The sequence below is a fragment of the Varroa jacobsoni genome, unplaced genomic scaffold (genome assembly GCF_002532875.2).
Source record: "Varroa jacobsoni isolate VJ856 unplaced genomic scaffold, vjacob_1.0 scaffold_609, whole genome shotgun sequence".
Taxonomy (NCBI): Eukaryota; Metazoa; Arthropoda; class Arachnida; order Mesostigmata; family Varroidae; genus Varroa; species Varroa jacobsoni.
Window position 1 is genome coordinate 89,182 of NW_019213511.1, and position 23,044 is coordinate 112,225.

At 42.3% G+C, this 23,044-nt stretch overlaps 1 protein-coding gene across 7 annotated transcripts in view; it reads right to left on the minus strand.

Moving 5' to 3' along the window:
• LOC111261893 (diacylglycerol kinase delta) overlaps nt 1–23,044 on the minus strand; it is a 102,799-nt gene that overhangs the window by 44,278 nt on the left and 35,477 nt on the right. For all 7 annotated transcript variants that reach the window (XM_086968879.1, XM_022835733.2, XM_022835730.2 and 4 more), the window contains exons 4-12: nt 22,794–22,956; nt 22,043–22,261; nt 20,831–20,968; nt 13,470–13,677; nt 10,752–10,904; nt 5,636–5,922; nt 3,751–4,281; nt 2,234–2,825; nt 315–707 (exon numbers count right to left, since the gene is read on the minus strand). In XM_086968879.1, the coding sequence (XP_086825005.1) occupies nt 315–707; nt 2,234–2,825; nt 3,751–4,281; nt 5,636–5,922; nt 10,752–10,904; nt 13,470–13,677; nt 20,831–20,968; nt 22,043–22,261; nt 22,794–22,956 (2,684 nt within the window). The remainder of the gene's footprint in view (nt 1–314; nt 708–2,233; nt 2,826–3,750; nt 4,282–5,635; nt 5,923–10,751; nt 10,905–13,469; nt 13,678–20,830; nt 20,969–22,042; nt 22,262–22,793; nt 22,957–23,044) is intronic.

A 23,044-nucleotide genomic window follows, 5' to 3' on the forward strand; every position in this document is an offset into this window, starting at 1 on the left:
AAAACAACGCTACCTAAACGAGTTAGAGAACGATTCATTAAGGGGTTATGTCTTCAGCTTTTCCGATGAGTGAATCACAAGGATAGGCGTTATTTTAGTAAAGGCAGAGTAACGGGAAAGGGGAGAAAGCCAGAGACCGACGTTTGAGGAACTAGGAAAAAGTTCGTTTAGAATAATAGTTCCTATCGACTCAAGCTACATTTAACTTGTAAATAAGCGTAGGGAAAAGGGCAGATAGATATTTAAATGATCGGGCATGTTTGTGGCTGGCTCCTGCGAGACTATATGATCTGTTATGTCTTGTAATTACTTACCAAGTGATGGTGCTGCCGCTAATTGTATGGCAATATTACCGATGTGCTTTAACGTCGACCCACTGGAAATTCGGCGTGATGCGGTTGGTGAGCTCAGTTGCAACAAACTGTAGGTAGGCGTTGTGCCTACCAGCCCTTCATTATCGGGATCACTGCCATCGCTCGTTGGGCTTCGACCCACTGGACTTGGCTGTTCTGAGTCTGACATAGTGGTTGTCGTACTTCGCGCTGGCTGAGGTGAGTCCGGCGTCGTCTCCAATATGGGTAACGTATGCGGTCGTGAGCTCGAGCTTCCACCTGCGCCGCCGGCGCTTGCCGACGCTACGGACGTGGCTTCTTCGAGCGATGACGCCGATTGCGCGGACGGTATGGTTGCCATACGCTCGCAACGATCTGCGAAGATACCACGCCATAGCGACGTGCACAGAGCATCACAGGGAGACGCAGACCACAAAAAAGATCGACAAACACACAAAGAAAAGCAAAACAACTGACCGAATGGTGCGATGGACACGTGAGGACGAACGACAAACAAGAAAGACGACAACAACACCAATCAACAAAGAAAGATAACAATCCGCATTCACCAGAGTCAAGTAAATGGAATGCTATTGAATCCTGAATGGATGGATGAATGAATTCCTGTCGGGCGGAACACGATACAGAGCATATCGTCTTTCTACAGTTATTTTGTTCTACGTATGTTGAGTGTAGGAACTCAGGGAGGCCTTGGCTGATCCCATTAACAAACAACGAGGTCACCGAAAGAGGAAGTGACCACTGAAGAAGTAAGGGAATCGGCAAAACGCGCGGGCGAAACACCACGTGTTTACATTGTTTTAATGACATACATACTAAATCGATACGTATGCGCCTTTTGTATAATAAGCTACGCCAACGGTATGTTTTAAGTTGAAGATGTGATTTTCTTATTATTTCCATGTATCGAATAAGATTCCATCTTGATGATGCCAAAACGAAATCTAATTCAACCAAAGGTTTGCCATTTAATGGATGCATCAGTCAAAATAGTTACCATGTAAGACCAAGCATAACAGGAAATCATCACGACCCATTGACAAATGAAAGAATTTTTTTGGGCTACATTTTATATAGGCCAACTGTATAACTCAGCCTATATCCCTTAAAGTTTTGACGGCATCTCTGTCCAAACTTCAACAATGCACTTACATCGTTTTGTGGACTTACATGCCACTTTCAAGGATAATACAGAGAAAAACTCGAATTTTGACTAGAAGAAGTTTCCTAAGAACACATTGTGCGCGGCTGTCGTTTCAGCTCAAAACTTAATTCCTTCAGTCTTTGTAACTTGAACTTTTTTGCAGTTTCAAATTCACGACTGGTACGAAGCCGATCAGTCAAGTTGGTCCTTTTCAGGTTGCCATTGTTCTGGGCAGTTGATGTAATTCTCATATCCGCTGTACGTGACATTGTTGCCGCATGAACACAAGATCTTTAATGAGGTCATTTATAGTTACGAGTGATCAGACAGGAGAACGGTTAGGTAGCATAAATGTTCTACGAAAAACAAAAACACAAAAAAAATATGGCTATCCATGAGTTAGCTTGCACTAGTTGTATATCCAATGCTTCCACTAGATGTACAAAACACTTAACTATCACTATAAATCGTGAACTAGGACAACTAACGGTGAGAACGTGTCAATGTGAGAGAGTGGATGTTGAACTCCATTCATTCGCTCGTTAGAGAGAGTTAGAGAGAGAGAGAGAGAGAGAGACGACTAACTGTAGAAATAAAACACAACTACTGAAACAAAGGGACTCGTTCGATTTCATCGAGTCCACTTGAGTTATTCGATAGGATCATTGATTCCATTCCACTTTGCCTAATGATAGGTGCAAAAAGTAAAAGTGACCTTTCGATTACTACTACGAACCTTGCATGACATTTGTGTCCGCTGCCATTGCGCCACGGTTCCTTCTTAGTCCAGTGATATTCGCTGACAGTGACGTGTTTGAACCTCGTCGTTCACGGTCAACCCCGCCGATAGCCGTAGCGCTAAAAACCTCCGATGCGAGGGAGATATCATGAGCGATGGCTGCACTGTTGTTGTATTTGTTCCCTAACAGTGGTGAGAAGCTCGCGGGAGACGTCCGTGCTGCGACAATAGATCCATCTGCGACTTCTGCCTGTTTTCGTGTTTCTTGCCAACGTTGCAGGCCATCTGTCCCGCCCTTTTCTGGAAAGCCTGCCACCGGTACTGGAGACACCGATTCCGATCTGGACGCGGGAATGGCCACGCCTTCCTTACTGTGTCTTCTCCTACTACCTGGCACCAGTGGCGATGATGTATTGCCGCCCGCAGTAGCGCCACTTTCATCTGCTGACCTTCGCCAGTCATCAGGCAAAGCGTTCTGTTCATCGACGGCACGCTCCGTGTGCTCAATAATCTGACGAAGAGCCTTTTTAAGACTGTTAGCGCGACACATAAGCGCTTCACGTTGCAACAAATTAGTGCACCCGCTTATCTGTAAAATAGCAAAAGTGGCAATAAATAGTGAGCGGAACAAGTGAAGTGATAAGATAGAAATCAATGTGGCAAAAAAGAGCAAATCCTCTAAAGCAAAGGCCGCAATCATCTGAAAAAAAAAACAGCTTTTATTTACACACGTGCGTCGTATGGTACAACAATGTACGATGACGTTGTATAACTTCGTCACTTCTATGGACGCTGGACTACTCACATCTGCATGCACAGTTAGCGCCTTTCGAAAAATGCGCCCACACAGACGCCCACTACAGTTATATAGATAATGCATTCTACTGCACACGTTTTTCTTTCTCCTAATTTATGTTGCCTTCGTCAGCTCTAAACCAACCGCGCTCTAAATGTTTGGGCTGGGCAGTCTTATTGCCGTCCAGAGCCCCTCTTCCCGGCCGAGTCGCGCTAGCCACTACCATACCAGCAAAAATGTGTACCCACGCTTTCAAGCACGTATAGCTGTGACAAAAATAGCAGCACTTGGGCTCGTGCAGGCGTCACTGGCTACCAGAACCTTAGTTGCCGCCACTCAATGCAGCTGTCTTGCATTGTATTCTAGCTACGTTTTCTTTGGCGACTCGAGTTAAAATGTGAGAACTAGCGCCCAGATGGTGCAGTTCCCACGGGATGCCGCAGCTATATGTCAGATTGGGAAGTGACCGACTAAGCAGACCAGCCGGTTGCCAGCTTACGCATCAATACGAACCAGTTAAACTCCGAAATGCTTCTGCTGTCTTTGCATCCTCTTTTTCGCTCTTTTCGCATTGCCCCTTTTTCCCGTGCGCTTCAACTCCTGAGATGGCGCTGCCACTCGGAACTTCGGCCCTAGATTTAGCTGCTAATTATCAACTAGCAGCTTGGCCTACCGATATATCGTACTTTGCTATTCTACTTTCGAACGGACGACTTACCTTGCTAGGAATAACCGACGGTGGTACATTCGGACTGCGGCCTCCATCTCTGGCAGTGCTGGCGATGTTTCCGGAAGTTGTGAAGCCCACAATCGTCACTGCTGCTTCCCCTGCACTGACCACATTCCTGTTTGCGCTACTGTTGCCGCTGCTGTTACTCAAGTTGTTGTTATTTATGCTACTATTATTGTTGTTTTTGTTATTGTTGTAGTTACTTTGGGGCGAGCGGCTCGGTGACACGTTCGGGCTTGGCAGGACCCGTTGATGGACCTGACTAGGCCCCGGAACACCAACGGATGTAGCGGCTACGTTCGCTACTGCTGTCATCATTCCCACATTCGATTGGCTTGCTGGTCGGCTATCAATTGCCTGATGCGCTAGCTCCTCTTCGTGCAGGGACTTTAGAAGGCTATCGAGTTTGTCGTTGAGCACCGAACATTTCGCCTCTATCTCTTCACATTCGGTTCTTGACTGGACCTTGAGAATAAAGTCTCGTACAGTCTCGCAAAGAACGCGCGCCGATGATATCACCTGCGTCCGGCAAAATAGTATATAAAATATATATATATGAATTTCGATTTAATGAATCCATTAACTACCGACAATTGACTTCATTACATCCAATCCATGGCTACATTACGAACCTATTATATACAATATCAAGCGAGTTTTGAGATACGTTACAATTTTCAAAGAGCGCAGAGATACATTATAATATTTCCACAGTTATGTTGAACTTGTCTGTCATGTGTATAGCTACATACATCGTGTACAAAGACCTGTAACGAGGAGTTTGCATTTCTTCAATAGGTGAATAGGAACTGCTCTCTTTGCCCAGTAAAAACGACCTGAGCCCAAATGCACTGAGTGTCTCCGTGCGAGAGTTACGCCCTTCGTCCACCTTGTTAGATGAAGCAGACCTAGCGATTACCCACTGTTTGCCAATATGGCCGCATGGTCCCGTTGCTACACCGCGGATAATTCCAACGATCCGAGAAATAAATAGATATAGATATCTATGCGCTAAACTGGTCCGTATTGCCTTATTCGGCCTTACTACCTTTTATCCTTGATACTCTCGTTCTTTACGCAGAACCGCGGAGAAAAGAAAAACCGTCGCGGATTAGAATCTAGATCGTAAAGTGCGTGTTTCTCACTCGTGATGTTCATCAAGGGCTAGACTGGTGAAAAGATGGTTAGGGTATAGTTATAACTCAGTCAGGTTCGGGTTGACCCGATGAAAATTCGAGTAATTAGATCTGATATGAAGACCTTGATAGTGATTAACGTAATGTTTGGACAGAGATTGTTATAAATATATGTTATGATGTCTACGATAAACTCAGGCCGATCCGTTTGATTACCAAATGATTAGGTATTTTCAATTTCACTGCTGTTTGCAGATTATTGGGAATGAGGTACCAAAAAATTTGATCTCGTTGTCTTCCTAGATGCGAAACCTTTCAGGCGATCAATATCCACCGTCACGATTTCGTCCCCATCGTGCCGAGACGTTTTTCATTTTAAATAGGATGAGAGGTTTTGTTTAATGTCGAACGGCGGGGGCTCTTGCCGAATAATTAAATTAACAATAATAAGAATAGTAATATCTACAGCTTCAAACAACGAGTCCTTAGTGCAATAGCAGCTTTATGGTAGTGTAAATTTTTCTCATTGTTTGCCGTTAATGATATTGTCTATTGTAACTTCGGTAAAACCATCGTCGTCAATTCTTTGCCGATCAAAATATATAAATATAATAATATAAATACTGATGGTGATAATAGACAAGGAAAAATAGCCAATGTCAATAAGCGAGCGACGTATTTATTTAACGTATGTAATTAGAAGAATATCGAGCGAACGCGAGGACAAACCAACTCACAACACAATGTTGGTCCGATTCGAGGATTTTCGACAGATGGTCCACCACTGAGCCTTCGAGTCGCGAAATGGACTGGTCCCACTCGGCCTGAATAATCTGCGCTTGCTGCGGTTCTGCGCCGGTCTGTTTGGCACCGATCGGTTCCTGCTGCGTTCGTCGTTTACCCTGGTCTTGTCCGCCCTGTTTTTGACCTAATAATTTCTCATTATTACCGTCCTTTTGCTGCTGCTGTCCTGCGCCAACACTTGAATACGGCTGGGAAAGCTTCCTCGGCATTGGCAGCGGACCTATAATGCGACAATCATCCCGATGGAAACAGCAAGAAATATAGGCGACAAATCGTTACTTAGCCGACAAAAAACGGGACGTTAATGGTGGTCTTTCGCTCTCGGTCACTCACTCTTGGTAAAGAACACCTAGCGAAAATAAGTACATCGATACGATCGTTAACGAGCTGCATTTTTGCTAATTGAATTGCCTGAACGGGTCTGATCGGCGGACAGAGCGATATCCGAAGAAACTTGCAGAGGAATAATGGCACAATCTAGCGGAGCTATTCCACAGTCCGTTGAAGTGGGCTGTTAGATATCCTCAGATACGGAGATTTCTGATTTGCAGCGTATATCAGTTCTGCCACCTATTATGGCTCGTTCTCCATTACTTCGTAGTTATAATCATTATAAAACATCTATTTACTAAGGGCGATCGAGCGGTCAAAATGGCAGTGATTTGGTCCAAGTTATTTCGAAGCAAGTCCATTAGCGCGCAGCCTTATTCGAATGGCTGTTAATCGATGATATCATGTTTTTTTAACAGTAAAAAAATATTAGGGTACTTGTTCTGAGTTGTTCGGAAGGCCCGAATATATTAACTTTTGTTCTGAACACGCCCTAATTAACTAACCGCATCACTGTTAATTTACCCTTGCAACCGGTTTCTATGAGACTTGGACCTGTTTCAAAGAAACTGTAACCTACATCTATGTAACGGGAGTGTTTCGAACTACAGCTTTGGTTTGCAAACAAACAAAAAAGAGGTTTATAGTATGTAGATGTTTCCGACAATGTTCGCAGAGATTTATGAGTAGAAACACCATGTCAATGTGTATGCGTATGTGTGTAGAGATAGGGAAATGTGAGAGAACGCCACATATATCCTTGAAGCTATAGTTTAAATATTGTTCCGAGTATGGTGTGGAATGTGGCAGTTGTGCTCACGTAATCCACGGCGTTGCTCGGGTGATGACGACTCAATGCGCGGGATTTAGTGAACAGGGTCTCGCAACCCTAGCGCTACGGTATAAAATGGTTATGAAATAACTTCCGTCTGGATCAAGTTGAAATTAACTGGTAACGGCGAAGTTATCAAAGAGAAGTTTATATTTTCAAATGAATGGAAGAGTAAGCCATAAGCAACGATGAGTTCCTCGGGTCAGTCAACGATTGGCATATAGTAGGATTACGAAAGCGTTGATCGTCGTAGTCACCTTGAAGAAAGTCACTGGCGTGGAATCTAGTTAGATAGCTTCGGTGGATTAAAACAGTTCTGCCCTGTGATACGGACCATGCTGTTGTGGTCATATATGCGCAATTAGTATGGTCTCGTGATAAGCCAACTTCGTAACGTCCCTCTGCCTAGGCCTAATATTTTAGTATAGCAAAAATATGGATTATCTTTTATTTTTCACGCCAAAATGAATTTGCTATATATTAAACAATGTTTGCCCTATAGTAAGACGTTCAGTTTATATCTTTTACAGTTTATATCTAGACGATCTTTTAAACTGCTTTGGATTTAGGAGTGGGTTCCATTGGCATCCTCGGCTGGCAGATGGGGGTAAGCATCCCGCGTTTTATTGAGCACAGCTGGTCATCGATATCGTTGACCTTGTAACAAACCAATTTATTCAAAGCTTATTGACAATTAACAACCATTTGATTTTTTCAGGCTATGCCGTATCTCGAATTCGTTGATTATTGTTAAGGTCAGTCAGGTGATCCGTCTAAATTAGATGCACGGTACAGCCTCAACGCCAGAGATTTATGTAGAGAAACACTGACAGCGAAGGTTGGGGTTTTCTGGCAGACGACCTATGTTAAACCTCTAGACTCTAGTTTATCGGACAGTTATCATTAGCATTTGTCGGAACACAGAATAATAAAGTTATAAATGGAATGCTAAATATTTGATATAGAGACAGATTCCCACATTTTTTCTCTGCCTTTTGAAGGACCTATAGTCTCCTTTAGGCCCGATTTGTAAAACTATCATCCTTATCATTCATTAGGTAACTTTTTATCCACTACATCTACGAATGTCGCATGTGTCGACTCCCAAGAGGCACCGAGCCAAATTGTCCTTTTTGCAACACGAAGCTTTCAGCTTGAGTGTGTAATAATAATGATGATAACTTCCTTTAAATAGCCATAATGCAGAATAACTAGACCGCAAGACACAATATTTTATATCACGGAATTTAGTATGGCAACCTAGATATTAGGTATACAGTGTGGATAAGAGAGAGAAAAACCTCTATATCAAAAAAGGAATTGCTCTCACTTGTAGAATATAAAAATTAAAGATGCACAAATTCGAATTGAACATTTTCTTAAGATTTTCATTTCCAGGGTGCAGCGTTTTAATAGCAGACTGATATAATTCTGACAAAAAGAAAGCTTCATAGCCAGAGCGGGCTCCTTGTTAAAATCACTTTCATAGAATGTACTTTATGTTAGTAAATAAGCCACCAAAGTGACAGCCATAGGCTAAGGTAAAAGATCTAGTTTTATCTAAGGTAAAAGACCAAAGGCCAAGTGACCTCCTAAGGACCGTCTTTCTCTTGGAAAAGTGAGCTTTGTTATCGCTCTTTAAGAAATAATAAATACATCATTCGGAAACTTAATGTATTGAAGTTTCTTATGTCACGTCGTAGCTAATAGTGGCCATACATAAAACTATGAATTTAATCGAATCTACATATATATGTATTTAGTCGTCTGTGCATCTTTGCAAGGGCGCGTCCATACAAGAAACGTTTCGCTTCGACACACTTACTGACTAACCTAACTAGCTTCCTCTCGTTTCAACTTTTTTTTTAATTTTTCGCAACGAATGATTGTGCTAAACAAACAGGACCATACTGACAAGTTAAGCGAGGCGCGCCAGGTCAAGCCTTTCGTTTGCCGAAGCTACCGCTACCACAGCCGCTTCCACTGCTTCTGCCGAAACGCCCGTTACTGGTGTCAAATGAAGGCGACTGCAGCTGACTACGACGTTGCTGGCGTTCGACCAGAAGGCGCCAGATGAACTTCGAAATGGGTAAGGCAAAGGAAGCACAGACACTGACTAAATGCAGAAGGAAAGACGATGAAATCTGAGAGGTGGGCAAACGAGCTGGATTTGGGAAACTTGAGGGAGCATTGTCTTGCAAAATAGAGTTTGCCTTTTGTTCTCCTAGGCCCCTGGGGGCATGTAAGGCTCGCTAAAACCCTCCTCCTTTTTTTCTACCATATCTTTCCTCCACGCTGCTGCTCGGTGTCTGTTCAGTGGTGTCTGGCAGCGGCTGAAACAGGTTCGCTTCCCAGTGACGCCTCATGCCGTCGTTGCATGCTTATTTCTTGTCTGCCGATAGCATATATAGCAAAGCTAAGTCGAAGTCAACATCCTCCTCGCGCGTGGGGCCTCTTCTGCATTGGATGAACTTACTTGCTTTAGTTAGTGATGGCGACTTCGTCGCTGTTCGCCTGGTATTGGCTCAATCGGTTGGAGAATCGGAGGAAGAACCCGGTTAGATATTGGAAGCAGTGCGATGCATGGCTCAGACGCAAATGCGTGGCGCATACTGCGATAGATAAAGCAGAGGAAGAAAACTGCCAGAAGAATAATTGTAGGCACTTCAGAATCAAGTGGAGGGGCCTCATTCAAACAAAAAGCATTAACGGTATAATGCTGGAGACTGGGGTGATCAGAAGAGCAATAGGGCCGTATAACTTCCAACACAATGGCGCACGAGTACAAAGAAGGACCGCGTTCACTATTATAATCACTACAAGTACGGACAACGTGTCGGCCGCCGCTACCCCTAATGCCCCTGGCTTTCGATTTCTTCTTTTTTGTTTTAGCTGAGGGTCATTCGCTTCTTCGCCCGCCGCTTGGATTTGTCCGTCAACATTTTATTGCACTGTAGTGTAACAGTATAATCTAGAATAGGGGCAACGATATGGCATGGAGCACAACCGAGAGGAACGGTTAAGACACGTTAAAGAACTAGAACACACTGACAAATATCTAGGAGAAGTAAATCGTTCTCTGAATACATAACCGGGCTACAATGTTGTACAAGAGCAAATGTGACAAAAAAGGCATATTACCGTCATGCGCGAAAGGTAGTGTGTTACAGAGCAGGTAGCAAGAAAGAGTAGTCGTAGTGAGCATCCGTGAACCGGGGCAGCTGCAGACGGTTTGCTTGGCCACGATTTATTCGAGTTTTGCGTAAGTGTTTCATAAAAATGTGTTCACTTTAGACCTTATATTAGATAAGCAAGTGCATCTTAAAATAAATACCTATGAGTACGCGGTAGTCTTTGACGTTGCAGTTGCGTACAATTCAGGTTATTAGATTAGCTTACGTTTTCGTATAGTACATTTTTGCTTGTTTTACGTTAGGCCATTAAGCATTACTTTAGGCAGCACGAAAAGCCTTCGCCCTAATTCGAACCTAGGCCACCATGTGTTCCTAACCTTAACACGTACACTTGTTACCCGCTGCACCATGACGGGAATACAATAATCCTATTTGGTTTACTCATCAATCTATGTTCTAGACCTTTGCTTTAATACTATGACGCTTTAAAGTTCAAAATGAATATCAAGTACGTTCTATTTATACCATTTCTTATTATCAGCACGATAGCACCCTAGCAAGTTAAACAGACTTCTTGACCACCAAGCTTTTCGTTAAGATCAGAAGTTGCTGCTTGCCATTCCTCCAGCGACACAATCAATACGACACAATTTTTTAATAATAAGAAAAGCTACTAAAAGTACAATCAAGCGTAACTGAAAAATGTTCGTCTAAATACAACGAGAACCCATATATAATTACATGATAATATACCTTCATAGGTGAGTATGCTCCAGCGATCGAGGAGCTTAGTCGTGGCACGTTCGTACTTCTCAAGCAGTTGTGGCAGCTGAGAGTCGTCATCACACACTGAACCCCAGCCCAGAACCCGGGCCAGGTCGTTGCCGGTGCCCAGAGGCAAGACACCTTTTGGGTCAAGTTCCAGGTACCGACGAAGGTTCACATAGCCCCCGTGTCCGCAGCAGCGACACGCAAACCCGTCGCAAATCGTATTCCAGAAAGATGCAACATCAAAATACCAACAGGCATGGTGGTTAGTGAATATCGCATACGATGTCTACAGTGACGATTTGAAATCGTTGGCCACAAAGGTCTGCATACAAATGTACCATTTAGTCGTAATAACTTATTGACATCGTTCATTCGATATATAGTGTACATGTCTAACCTACATGTGTAACTTAACTATAGGACAAAATCAACGTGATTTTGTTTTTTTTTTTCTTTGTTATGACTATCTGTAAATTGATTTTTGAGCTTGACGCCCACATTTGACGGACTCTTGCCGGAGCCCAGACCCCAATTCGTTCCATTACGCCTAGATAAAGTAGAATAAACTATCCACCATCATCACGCCCACTTAAGCCACAGCGAACGTGTCTCTTCTTTCAAAAATGAGCACATCATCGTCTCGTACACAGTTCAGCCCAGTTTCGTGCTTATCTTTCTCCGACGGTAAATCCTTTTCAACGGAACGTATAGGAGTGCACACCTCTGGAAAGGTGCTGAACGGCTGGCCATCTGTTTCAGTAGCTAACTTTTAAGCTATCATGGCCGCGGAGAAACACGGTACTACTATCTATCATATGTAACAATAATATCAGCAGTAGACTTCAGGCTGTGAAAGGTTGGTAATAGGGGGCTTGAGCTGTAAAATCTTGGAACAGATCACATTGAAAAAATTGTGCATCAGGACGCTAGGGGCGGCTCCCACATGTGAAATCATCCTTCAACACGTCTTCAGCTGTTATTCGTTTCGAAGTGGCTGAGTTACTATACACATTCTAAAGACAAACATTCTCTTGCCGGAACGATCTGCTGCTTAAGTTCACTCTAAATTGAAATGAAATAGCCATTTGTGTGCCCTGTTGAAGCATTGCCTCAATTCGGTACCAGGACGGATTGCCGTACTTAGCAAAGCAAAACCTGCGTCACAGCTGCTATGGATGCCCTTAGAAGGCTGTTTTACGTTACCTTCAACATTGAGATTTACTCATCAATTAAGTCAGCATCAAAAATGTGCATTTCTTGGAAGTAAGAGTCGGCCACAAGACAACAGTGTGGTGCTGCATGATTTGTACTGCTTTCTGCCTTCCGATAAGGGCTCTAATGTATCGTTATGACTAATTAGAGGTATTTGCTGACTTTTTATTTGGCAATGCCTCTAGGTCTCGTAAGCAATTGTCAACTAGTCCGCCAAGGGAGCTGATACGAGCCAGTTAACGCCTTTGAAGTCTGTGGTAACGACTGAAACAATTTGGGCTATCTGAGGGTAAATTACAGATAAGCACAATGCCCATATATCCCTGTTCGCTGTGTGTATATGTGTCCTACTACCTTTTCTGTACTTGGAAATATCGTGTACCTTAAATGTCATAAATGACAGGCGCCCACAATCGCTTATCGCAATTGTGATATTACCATACAAGAGGGAAAAACGTTTCTATATGAAACACGCAGAATAAGGAACGCGTTCTTATCGGCCGTAGATACAGGGTGCGAACATGAACTGTAATGTAAAGCTATGTAGCTTCACGAAGCCTATCAATGATTTGAAAGATGAACTCAAAGGATCTATTTTTATATCTATATGTGTAGTCAAGCATGGGCACTTCGAAGCCGGAAACCTAATGATTTCGCAACAACAAATGGCCAGGAATTTGTTGTTACTTAACAAAAATAATGATTTTGATACCTGTTTTGAATCACGTGCACAGAATACTACGTGTATTTCCCATGGTTTAGGGTCTCGAAAATTGGCGCAATAAGTCTATCATGACAATGACGGTTTTGCGACCCCTTAGTACCAACAGTTACGGAAGTAAAGAAATTTTCAATAAATTTACGACTATTAACCTATTCATTAAAGCATTTTCGGTTATCAAGATCGCCGCAAAAAGCACATCCGATTACCTCTCTGTAAGGCACCCCTAAACCTAATAGAGTTCTCAGCAGATTCTGCGCTTCACGGTTCGACTCTTAGAAGGTCATTTGGTTTTCTGGTTTGTGCAAAATTTAAACAGGTACACTGATAAATAGCACCTCTACCAGTCGGAGCTTGAGCTATAATCATTTATCGTTAAGTGGACGAGGAGTATATGGCAAACTCTACATATGCATCTATGTGGAACAATATGATTATTCACGGGTTATTCTATATGGGTTAGTGCTCAAGAACAGCAAAAATTCTTTAAAATCCAAAAACAGATTTCCCTTACGGCTGTGACCGCTGAGAAGTTTTCCTATGACCAAAATATATATCTGACACCAAAACTGTGAAATAATCGTAGTTATTGACTATATCTTAATACGCATCTATAAAAATATTGTTAAGTTATACTAGCGGGGCACACCGTGAAGGTTGTAATACTAATAGTGGATTTTTCACGTTGTACAAACACGTATAAAAACAACAGACCTATGTGCTACAAGTCACTTCTAGCTATCAGCGGTTCCAATAACGCCACTTACCGATTTGGCATTGCTTGTGCAGTTTAAGTCGGTCTATCTCACTAAGCACCCAGCTCACGGAGCCGTCTCCCCCACACACAAGGATGCGGAACGTATGAAACGCACTAAATAGCCTTAAACCTAATAGGGGCCCCCCGTTGGGGGCCATCAGATCAAACACCTGTGCAGGGTTAAGCAGCTGCTTGAAACGCCGCAAAAACTTGATGCCCTGAAAATTCAAAGATGACAAAAAGCGAAAGGAGGAAAAAAAATCGAAAAGTCGCATTCTTCGTTGCGAACACGTAAATCTTAATATAAATAATGAAAAGGTCCTAAGTAGGCCATTAACGACTGGGCACAGACACTGTATGAGAAACCGTAGGCCCGCAAATGCAAAATAAGGCTACTGACGTTGGTACTTTTAGGGGCGCAGTAGAAAGGACTGTGCCAGTTATCACAGTTCGAGAAACACTGAGTAGAATTTAAACTGGCTAAGTGTGCTTTGTTGGGTTGCCTCTGCGCCTCTCTCGTTATAGATCTTGGAATAATTCCCCAGACAAAAGTTTTTGGTATGAATTTTAGGTTCAATTGCGGCACAGCACGCCATAGGACGTGAATAGGACGTGAGTAAAATGCAAATTGGTTTATTGCCGTCTCTTTTCTATTGCAAAAATAGTCATGATACCGAAAGCGACCGCTCCAAGTCGACACGTAAGCCAGAAATATCAACCGCGTCATTGTTACGCTGTACAAGAGGAGCTATCCAGGCTTCTAAAATGGAACGTTGGCATAACGTCTTGCAAGCTATACGTGGCTAGTCATACTAGAAGAATTTTGTAGTTTAACATACATCCTGCAATTGCCTCCTTAACCCTTCCTGACCTAATATGAGGCACTCGCTTGCCGTGGAATAGCCTAGCGTGAGTGTTTCGTGCGTTAGAAGGAAACTATTAATAAAGTATTATATTTAAGTGTAGCATATAAACAGAAACTTTTACCGTTATTAGATGTCACATCTTCCAGCCCGAGTAACACTCTATGCAGCGTCCTTTAAGGATTGCAATTCAGCTCGAGTGGACGGGTGAGTGCACATATTATTGCACAATCTAATTTTTGTTTGAACTTGGGTTGTATAAAATTTGTAAGACCTTAGGTAGCTGCATTCAAATAAATGATCCGAGTTTTACGCATTGTTTCAAACGGCCGGCCCTTCCCAGCACAGCACGAAGTTTACTGACGGCCGATTTTGAACCGTGAACCTCATGTCCCCTTAAACTTGGTAGGCCAGCGCACTACCGCCACACTGTTATGGGTGTTAGTCAGCTATTTTTAAGTAAACGTCACATCGTTGGGATAATTTGAAATTAAATCATAGCTAAGGAGAGTAATTGCGTTCTAACTTGCCACTATGTTTTCAAAAGAATTTATTCAAAGTTGACATTTTGTTGTCTGACGACTTCGATCGACAAGCTTTCAACGCTGTGCCATAGAAGAACCGTACAACACATAATTATTAGGACACTATCCTTCTACCTCCCTGGCTTTTATCTATCGCAGTTTTGACTATTTTCAGCTACAGCTTATTAAATCTAGGTAAAGATTATTGCTTAGACCACTGTCTTTTACTAGACTTCTTTCCCCCACATTTCAGTTAACGGTTAACTTAACGGTTAGTCTTCTCCGATAGGGTTGGCCGCTAACGAGAAGAAAGGAGGCTGTTCGCAGGCGCTATCTTAGACTGCATTTATAGTAGAACTTCGGTCGCGCGCGTACCCCAGACACGGTCGAAGCATGAGACTGCACCGATCCGCTCGGCTAGATTTTTCGCTTTTCAAAAACGAGCTGCGCCTTGCGAGGTGCAAACCAACAATTGATTTCTACAGCTTTCAGATCCATTAAGACAGACAGAAAATCCGAGGAGGCTTCTCAGAAAATCGAGCGAAGCCTAAAGATAACCGAAACTGACGACCATATACTGAAATCGATGCTGACGTCACTCACTCATGGCAGCGCCCTTTGAAGTGAGCCATTGCAAACCCTTGAGGCCGCCTTTTCCACTTCGTAATGACAGCGGTCAGTCGGGCTTTCGCTTCTCTTCAACCGTACCGTTATTTATCGAAATTCAAAGAAGGAAAATCGATGATTGATTTATTAGTGGTATTGTTTGTGCGTGCATCCTTTCCTTTCGTTCGACATCGCGAGCCGTTCGTTCTAGTCGCAGCTACTGGCGCTAACTTGGGGCGCCTGTGATTTCGATTTTTCAGGAGTAAGTAAAACAGTGCTGAAGTTTACATGTGATGAGTAATTGACATTAGTGTATTTGGGCGCCGACTGGGAGTGCCGAACGCATGCAAGGTTAGTGAATCGTAAACATTGGCAGCACCGTGAAGTAAGTAAACATAGCAAATGAATATAGTTTCAGACAGACTTCGATTTAAGGAACGATATACGGCTAGCTGATTCAGCCTGATGTAGTCTCGTCGTCATTCACAACTGCGTTGAATGTACCTGGTGGCGGCAGTTACGTCACTCGATTGATCCGTATGTCTCTATATGCATCTTGCGGTGCAATATCAGCAAAAGCTACATCGTAGAGAGGTTTACTCTATAAATAACATACCGGTTTGCCCGTGCGGAGTTTGTCTAAGTTTTCTACCCTAAATTTCAAAAGAAAAGAACGAACAAAATCTGTCAGAGCTGGAAATATTTAACTTCCATGTCAGTTATTTGTTACACCCACGATGATCCCTCTAGGATTTTGCTCGAGCTAACGTAGAGTAGCATTGGAATGGAAGCTGCTTAAATGGCAAACGCTACTCTAAACCTTTGCAGGTACAGGTATTTGATACATATAGCAAATTTATTGGAGGAGGTCTGTATGGCAATTTCTGAAGCAGCGCAGATTGGAGTATGTCCAGAAGCAGGGTGTAACTGCAACTGTCCCCTGTTTGTGAACTTCTGTTCAATCTAGAAGGAAAGTTACGTGGAAAGAAGCAACGGTCTTATAAAGATGTCATTATAGAAATCTTAGAAGGCTTGTGGTGAAAAAAGAAGTTCGTATATAGCAGTCGATCTAGCAAAAATGACAAGGGACAGATTCTGGAACTTGTCGGACACAGGCCGCAGTTTTAGAATATCTTTTATAAAAAATAACAGTGTCAACGTTGGCCTACTGCCTTGTTCATATTATGGTTGGAGACGTCGTCATCATCATCTATCGCGACTACAGCTTCGATTTGGAATCTGTACTACTAATCGATCATTTTCAAAAAAACCTTTCTTCTTTCACATAGCGCATAACTTCTTGATAGCAAGTTTACATCGAACACTCTTGTTAGATACAAGCTTGTCCAAGTGTCGTTTAAATACGCTACATACAAAAAAATTGCAGCAGAGTAAAATTCTGAGCTGCAGCCAGACCAGAAGCCCCGAAAATATTAAAGCTGAAAACTTGAAGAAAAATGCAGAAGAGTGCAACGAATCTCAGAAAAAAAACTAGCCGATAGAATTTAACAAGTCAATCAATCTAACTGACATTGATCTTCTGATTGACAACTTAACTGATATTCCATTTGCTAGACGTGTGTTTATTTTTCTATAAAAAAAAAAAAACCTAAATGTATTAAAAAGGGCTTTTTGTGCTGTCTTCGGGCCAAGAGTCCCGAAAATACAAGGGCTCAAAACAGCTAAACGGTTAAAATAATGCAAAAGCTCTTAGAAAAACTAATCGATGGAGTTTATTTGTCAACTTAATCTTTTAATTTTTTTTCCAAGAAAGATATCTGGTATAAAGAGCAGCAGAAGAATGTATGTTATCTGCAACAAACAGCTTACTAAAGTCTCTCCGGATTTAAATGCCACACCATATAGTCATCATGAGCTGAACCGAGTGAAGATAAATGCCACCATAGTGGGTGATGCCAACACGACTACGGCCGCTGTAAGTACTAGTCCTAAAACAGAACAGGACCATTGCCACTGCCGCTACTCTCGTTTTTCGAGAAACGAAGAATGAAGACAGGTTGCGTCGCTACGTAACTGACGGAAAACGAAAGAGTTCCCAACCCTCTTACTTTCTTTTTGCTTGGTGGGAATCTACCTGCTTTGAAGGAGGATGGCTTGAAGCAAATGCGCTCGCACATTGCGAATCTCATTCTGTTGTGCATTTCTACAGTATTGACCCTGTTTTGTGTGAAAAAAGGACGAAAGCCGGATGCAAGGACAGTTTGTATAAGTGTGTGCCGACGTGTAAAAGGTACGTGTGTGCCCAAGAGGGTAAACATGCGGTAGGTTTGTGGCTCAATCGAATAGTGGGGATTCGTTACGGGATCAGAAGAAGAAGGAGGAGGACAAGTGGCCAACCGGTCCTTGAATAAGGCCGTTCTATAAGGGGCCTTTGGAGGTTTTAAGGAACCGATGTAGATGAGGTTGCGTCATAGAAACGGCAACCGAAAACGTTACAGTAGCCAAGTCGAAGGCGGCGGAGGTACGAAGATGACGGAAGGAACATACGATAGGCGACCTGAGCCGACCCGACAACACGCCTACCGGGTCTCGAGAGGAATAACGACTAAAGCGGGTAAGGTAATTTGGCATCAGCCTCCACGACAGCAGTGAGACTCACATCGGGTTGTTTGGCACAAATTATACATGATGTCGAAAGGCTGCCTACATGTCGCATACGAAGGGACCTCGGTGAACGCTAACAGAGCCCTGTTAGAGGAATTCTGCAGAGAGACTACTACGGTGAACTACCTCCGTCACATACAACTTACTGATCGACAGAGAGCTAGTCAACAAGCCTTGGACGAAAGGTATAGTAAACTAAATTTGGAGGTCAATAGTCTAGAAGGTGAATCAGTAAATAAAAGCCGTCAAGACAGGGTTGCTGGTATGACAAAGCTCCCTTTGTGGAGCTCAAATAAGTTCAAGGTTACGGCAGCTGGAAGTGATGTAGAAGACTGACACACGAAATGGGACTCGACGGACAGGAGACGATTAGAATAAACTTGCGCTTAAAGCCAAGGCATTGTCTGCTCACACGTAAGCAGTGACAAAACTTTTTTGCATAACAAATCTAAAAGGTTTTACCTTGACAAATTGCTCTCGATATCGATGTTAGGTAAGCAAAGCAAGCAACAAAATATGATGCGCAAAAAATAACCCTGCTTCTTGGAAAACGCACCGAAAAAAAAAACTATCGAAAGGACGCCTAGGCACTCTAACAAATTAGGTACGTGTCACTCACGTTTTAGCAAATATGCCTCGTCCCAGTAACATGTTGGCCTGTACTAATGTTACACGATATACGTTGCAAAAGTATAGGCAAGACTATCGTTGTGCTAAGAAGCTTGTACAGCAGGCTATTACTTGATCGAGCTGAGACACCGTCGACATATGAATAAATCTGGAATTTTTGGTTCGCTCCCATTTTGGGTAAAGCAGACGTTTTTTTAGCTAGCTGCTTAACTCATGCGGTCGTTTTGAGCTGATTCAGAAAGTGTGCACGTCCTTTGATGAACGTGAGCTCAGGTGTCTGTCCTCTATCGTTACGTCGACATTTATGTCGACATGACATTATTTTTTTGAGCCTAATGAAGGATAATTAGTTGCACGGTATGCAGTAAACAATGAGATACAATAGGTTCCAGGTTTACAGTTCTCCCCTTTGAGCCCTCTAGTGAACATATCTCGCTGTTTTTATGGACCTAATTTGTTTCACGTTCCTCATCTGCATATAGCGCCTACGTGCGCCAAAGAAGAAAATTTAGATTAATTGAAAACATACAGAAATCGTCTCAATGAAAATTGAAAAACATTTTCGGCGCTTCGTTTAGCGTACTTGACGTTTTTTTCACCTCTCGACCTTGACGGCGGCTTTCCGAAGGCAGTGTGCATCGAAACAATCAACCATTAACCGAAGTTTGTTCCTTTCGTAGGTACATTGTTTCATCTTCGGTTATGTTTAAACATGCCCGTCGACTAAGAATCACACTGTCACCTGTCTACATGTTAGTCTTATAATGGTAACTTTTATTTTGTCTTCATATTAAAATAATAAATGTAAGAATAAAACGTAAACTGGCTTACCAAGCGGGCAGACTTTAATTATTTCTATGAGAAAAAAAAAAGAGTTAGACTGATTGCGGATAGACTAGCATGCGGACAAGGGCTTGACATCGATAGATCTAAATAGACACAAAAACAGCCAGTGGCCATAAGCCTTGCTGTGTCTATATACACATCGTCTAGGCAACTCATAATAACTTGAATGTTGGCAACCGATAGTTTCGTCAGATTGGAAACATATTATCACTACAACAAGCGCTAATACTGTCTTCTATCAGAAGGATTCGACGAAGAAGACCTTTTTAGTAACCTTCGAGACTCATGTCCAGTGGGAAATTCGTACAGGAAACTTGTTCGTGAGGAAAACGATGGATTGCCGAAAGGAACAGAAGCGATACGAAGAAAAACGTTGATTTGCTATGGTATCCTTTATTGTGATCTACAGTGTAATGGTGAGCGTGAGACCCGCACCAAGTGAAATTCACTAAACAGGGGCTTCACCGCTACCTAGACCTCAGTATAGAAAGCTTCATACAACTATACCGCATATTATATTCTACTCCGTATTATATAAGGGTAACGTTACATTTGTTGAGACCACGAGGCGTTAAGCTGTTATTTTGATACCTGTGAAACAACATGAAAGGCATGTAATTGTTTAAGAACTCATTGCTTTAACCGAGAAAGTGAATTAAACAGTTGTGAACAAAGGAGACTCTACCCAGGAAGTTAGTTGATTAATATTAACACAAAACAGAATGGGTTTTTATTTATCACTGTTAATGGAATAACAAGGAAATTACCACCAAGTACCCATTGGACTAATTAGATATTTGAATAAGTTCGTACTGTAAAATGTTTAAAGACGCCTTTTTTTTTTTTTGATACAATAGAGTATGTTGGTGGATTTGGAAGTCCTTTATCGTTTACTTAGCCTGTTTCATGATGATATAACAGGTAGTCAACATAGCGGTCGCCAACCCTAACAATGTGTGCTTTATGCCGGCAAATACAAAAAAAAAAAAAAACAAATGACAAGCAAAGTTTCCATCCTACGCGAATAATCCTTGGCCTGCGGCTATAGTAGACGGTTTCTGAGTGATTCCATTTCAAAGATGAAAAAGAAAAAAATATTAATTCCAAATAGTTGAAAGAAGAGTCGTGACTTTGCACTGGATGTCGAGTTTTTATGTAGAATGATAATAATACTTATGGTAAGATGTTCATTGTTCAATCTTAAATAGAACTGCTGCGCTGTATGTCTGATAACCTAAAGCATATCCTTTCAATAATGAATGGCTACTTTTCGTTACCTGATTATCGCCCGATTTCGAGTTGACAAAGACGAGCAGTGGGGAACAACCCGGAGGCTTGACCCCACGCCACCAGCCACCACCTGTACCCGTACGCGATGATGGCGTATGAATACTCACCGGCGGTATTACCGACACCTGCAATAGGCAAGCGCGATTGTGCGAAAATGTAACTTGTAAAAACATATTTGCAAAGGATGCAATAAGAAGTCAATGACTATTAACATGGTGAATTGTTACTGCAAACATTGTCGCTACATGTGCAAATGGAGAACCAGACTTCACCCTATTATCGCAGAGTTACATTCGCAGGAGATAGTCGTGCTCGGCACGTCACCACTATCTCCTACTTTACCCTGCTTAGGTACTTCTGGAGTATCTTTAAAGTATCACTGCGTTTATTAATTAAGGCTTGAGCAACGCAATACAAATAATACGATATAAGCATCATATAAATAATAACACTTATGGTATCAGCCGTATTTGTAGGAATAAGGACCGATAGGTAGAAATAAAGTTAACTAAATAAAGAAATTCGCGTTATCAGTAACGTGATACGCCACGTAAGACCGGGGTATAATATCGTATCGTAGCAATATTCAAGTACAGGGGATCGAGTTCGTTGTCACTTATTCCCTCCATTATATATATACGATCTGTATAGGATCAGGGATCGTCTTTCACGGTGCTTGCAGACTAGATGGACATATGCAGGACGTCGCTTTCCAAGCGGGATAGCCATGTTTGGCATCAAAAAGACGATCCGATTGATCGAGACGATATACTGGAATGCAATGCTGGAATGGTCTGCTATAATAGATTATTGAGCTAAGAGAACACACGTCCGTGAGGGCCTCTGCTTGACACCATTCTCATCCAATTTTGTATTAATTTATTGTTTAAAAACACTTATGGCTTCGTGTACATCATATAAAAATATGTATACTAAGAGCATATCCTGTTGCCCAGCGCATTTGAATAATTAAGCCTACAATGAAATCGGAATATTGAGCAGACCGAAGGAGTTGATGTGCGCGTCTAAGTACATTGCCATTGTGCACTTGTCCAATTATGCTACATATAGTAATTGCTTAAAGGTTTCCTTTCTGCACATATATCCGTCTGGGTTACTGAATAGATCCACTAGCATCTTATGTGTATAATATAGTGTAGTCGTTAAGTAAACCCAATTGCGTTTGTGGGTCCACTAACCCGGCAGAGTCCGAGAGGACATCGTAGGCTGAACACAGGTCGGCATGCTGTATGCACCGTTGCACGGCACCAGAGACAACGCCAGTCTTGGAGGCGTAGAACGCTGCCACACGCACGTTCACAGGACCAACATCGAGAGCTAACGGGTAGATTTCCTTCGACCCATTGATGGGGCATTGAGGGCGAGCCTTCTTCATCCTCCAACACCTCCGACCCCACCTGTAAAAACGAACAATTGTGACGTATTATAGTGAACTGGCTCGGCCTATTTGTCTATTTACTCATTCGGACTCGGTTAAGTTCTCGCTTCCAATAATATTTCCCTTTTCGGTCACAGATTATTTAGTAAATCGCAAACCTAGGTTTTATTTATACCCGCGATAGTCAGACTTTTTGATTATGGGAGCACGTAATGAAAACAAAAACAGGACATTTTTCATATAAATTGCTTTAATGTTCGATTTTCGCTTTATTATTTACTAAAGCGTACTTTATTACAAACTAGTTATGTTTTAGCCGATTTCTCGACTTCGTGTTATCCAGAGAACTCGAATACAATATATGCTAAATTGTGCATTTAGGGTACATGTTTTACACCTATAGTGAGCCTACATTTATATTGAACTTTCTGACCATAATCGATAAATACGATGTTATTTATAAACTCGAAATAAAGCTGAATTATCTAAATTTCATACGGCAAGTACCTGATTTAACAGATCTCCAACAAAGTCTCATAACTCGCACTTACCGAAGCTAGAGTCGTCCATTTGCAGTTATTTGGCGATTTGGATGCACAGCGTTTATGTGCACGGAACTTGCACACCTCGCAGGAGAGGCCGTGGAAGGTGACACCAGACAGCGCTTCCCGACATACATTACAATACGTCGGCCGTGCGTGTGACGTCACATACCTACAACAAACACTGAGCATTGAATATTGCGCTCGAACAAGTAGGGAATGCGAGAGGTACTGCAAGAGATAACAGATCCTGAGGAGGA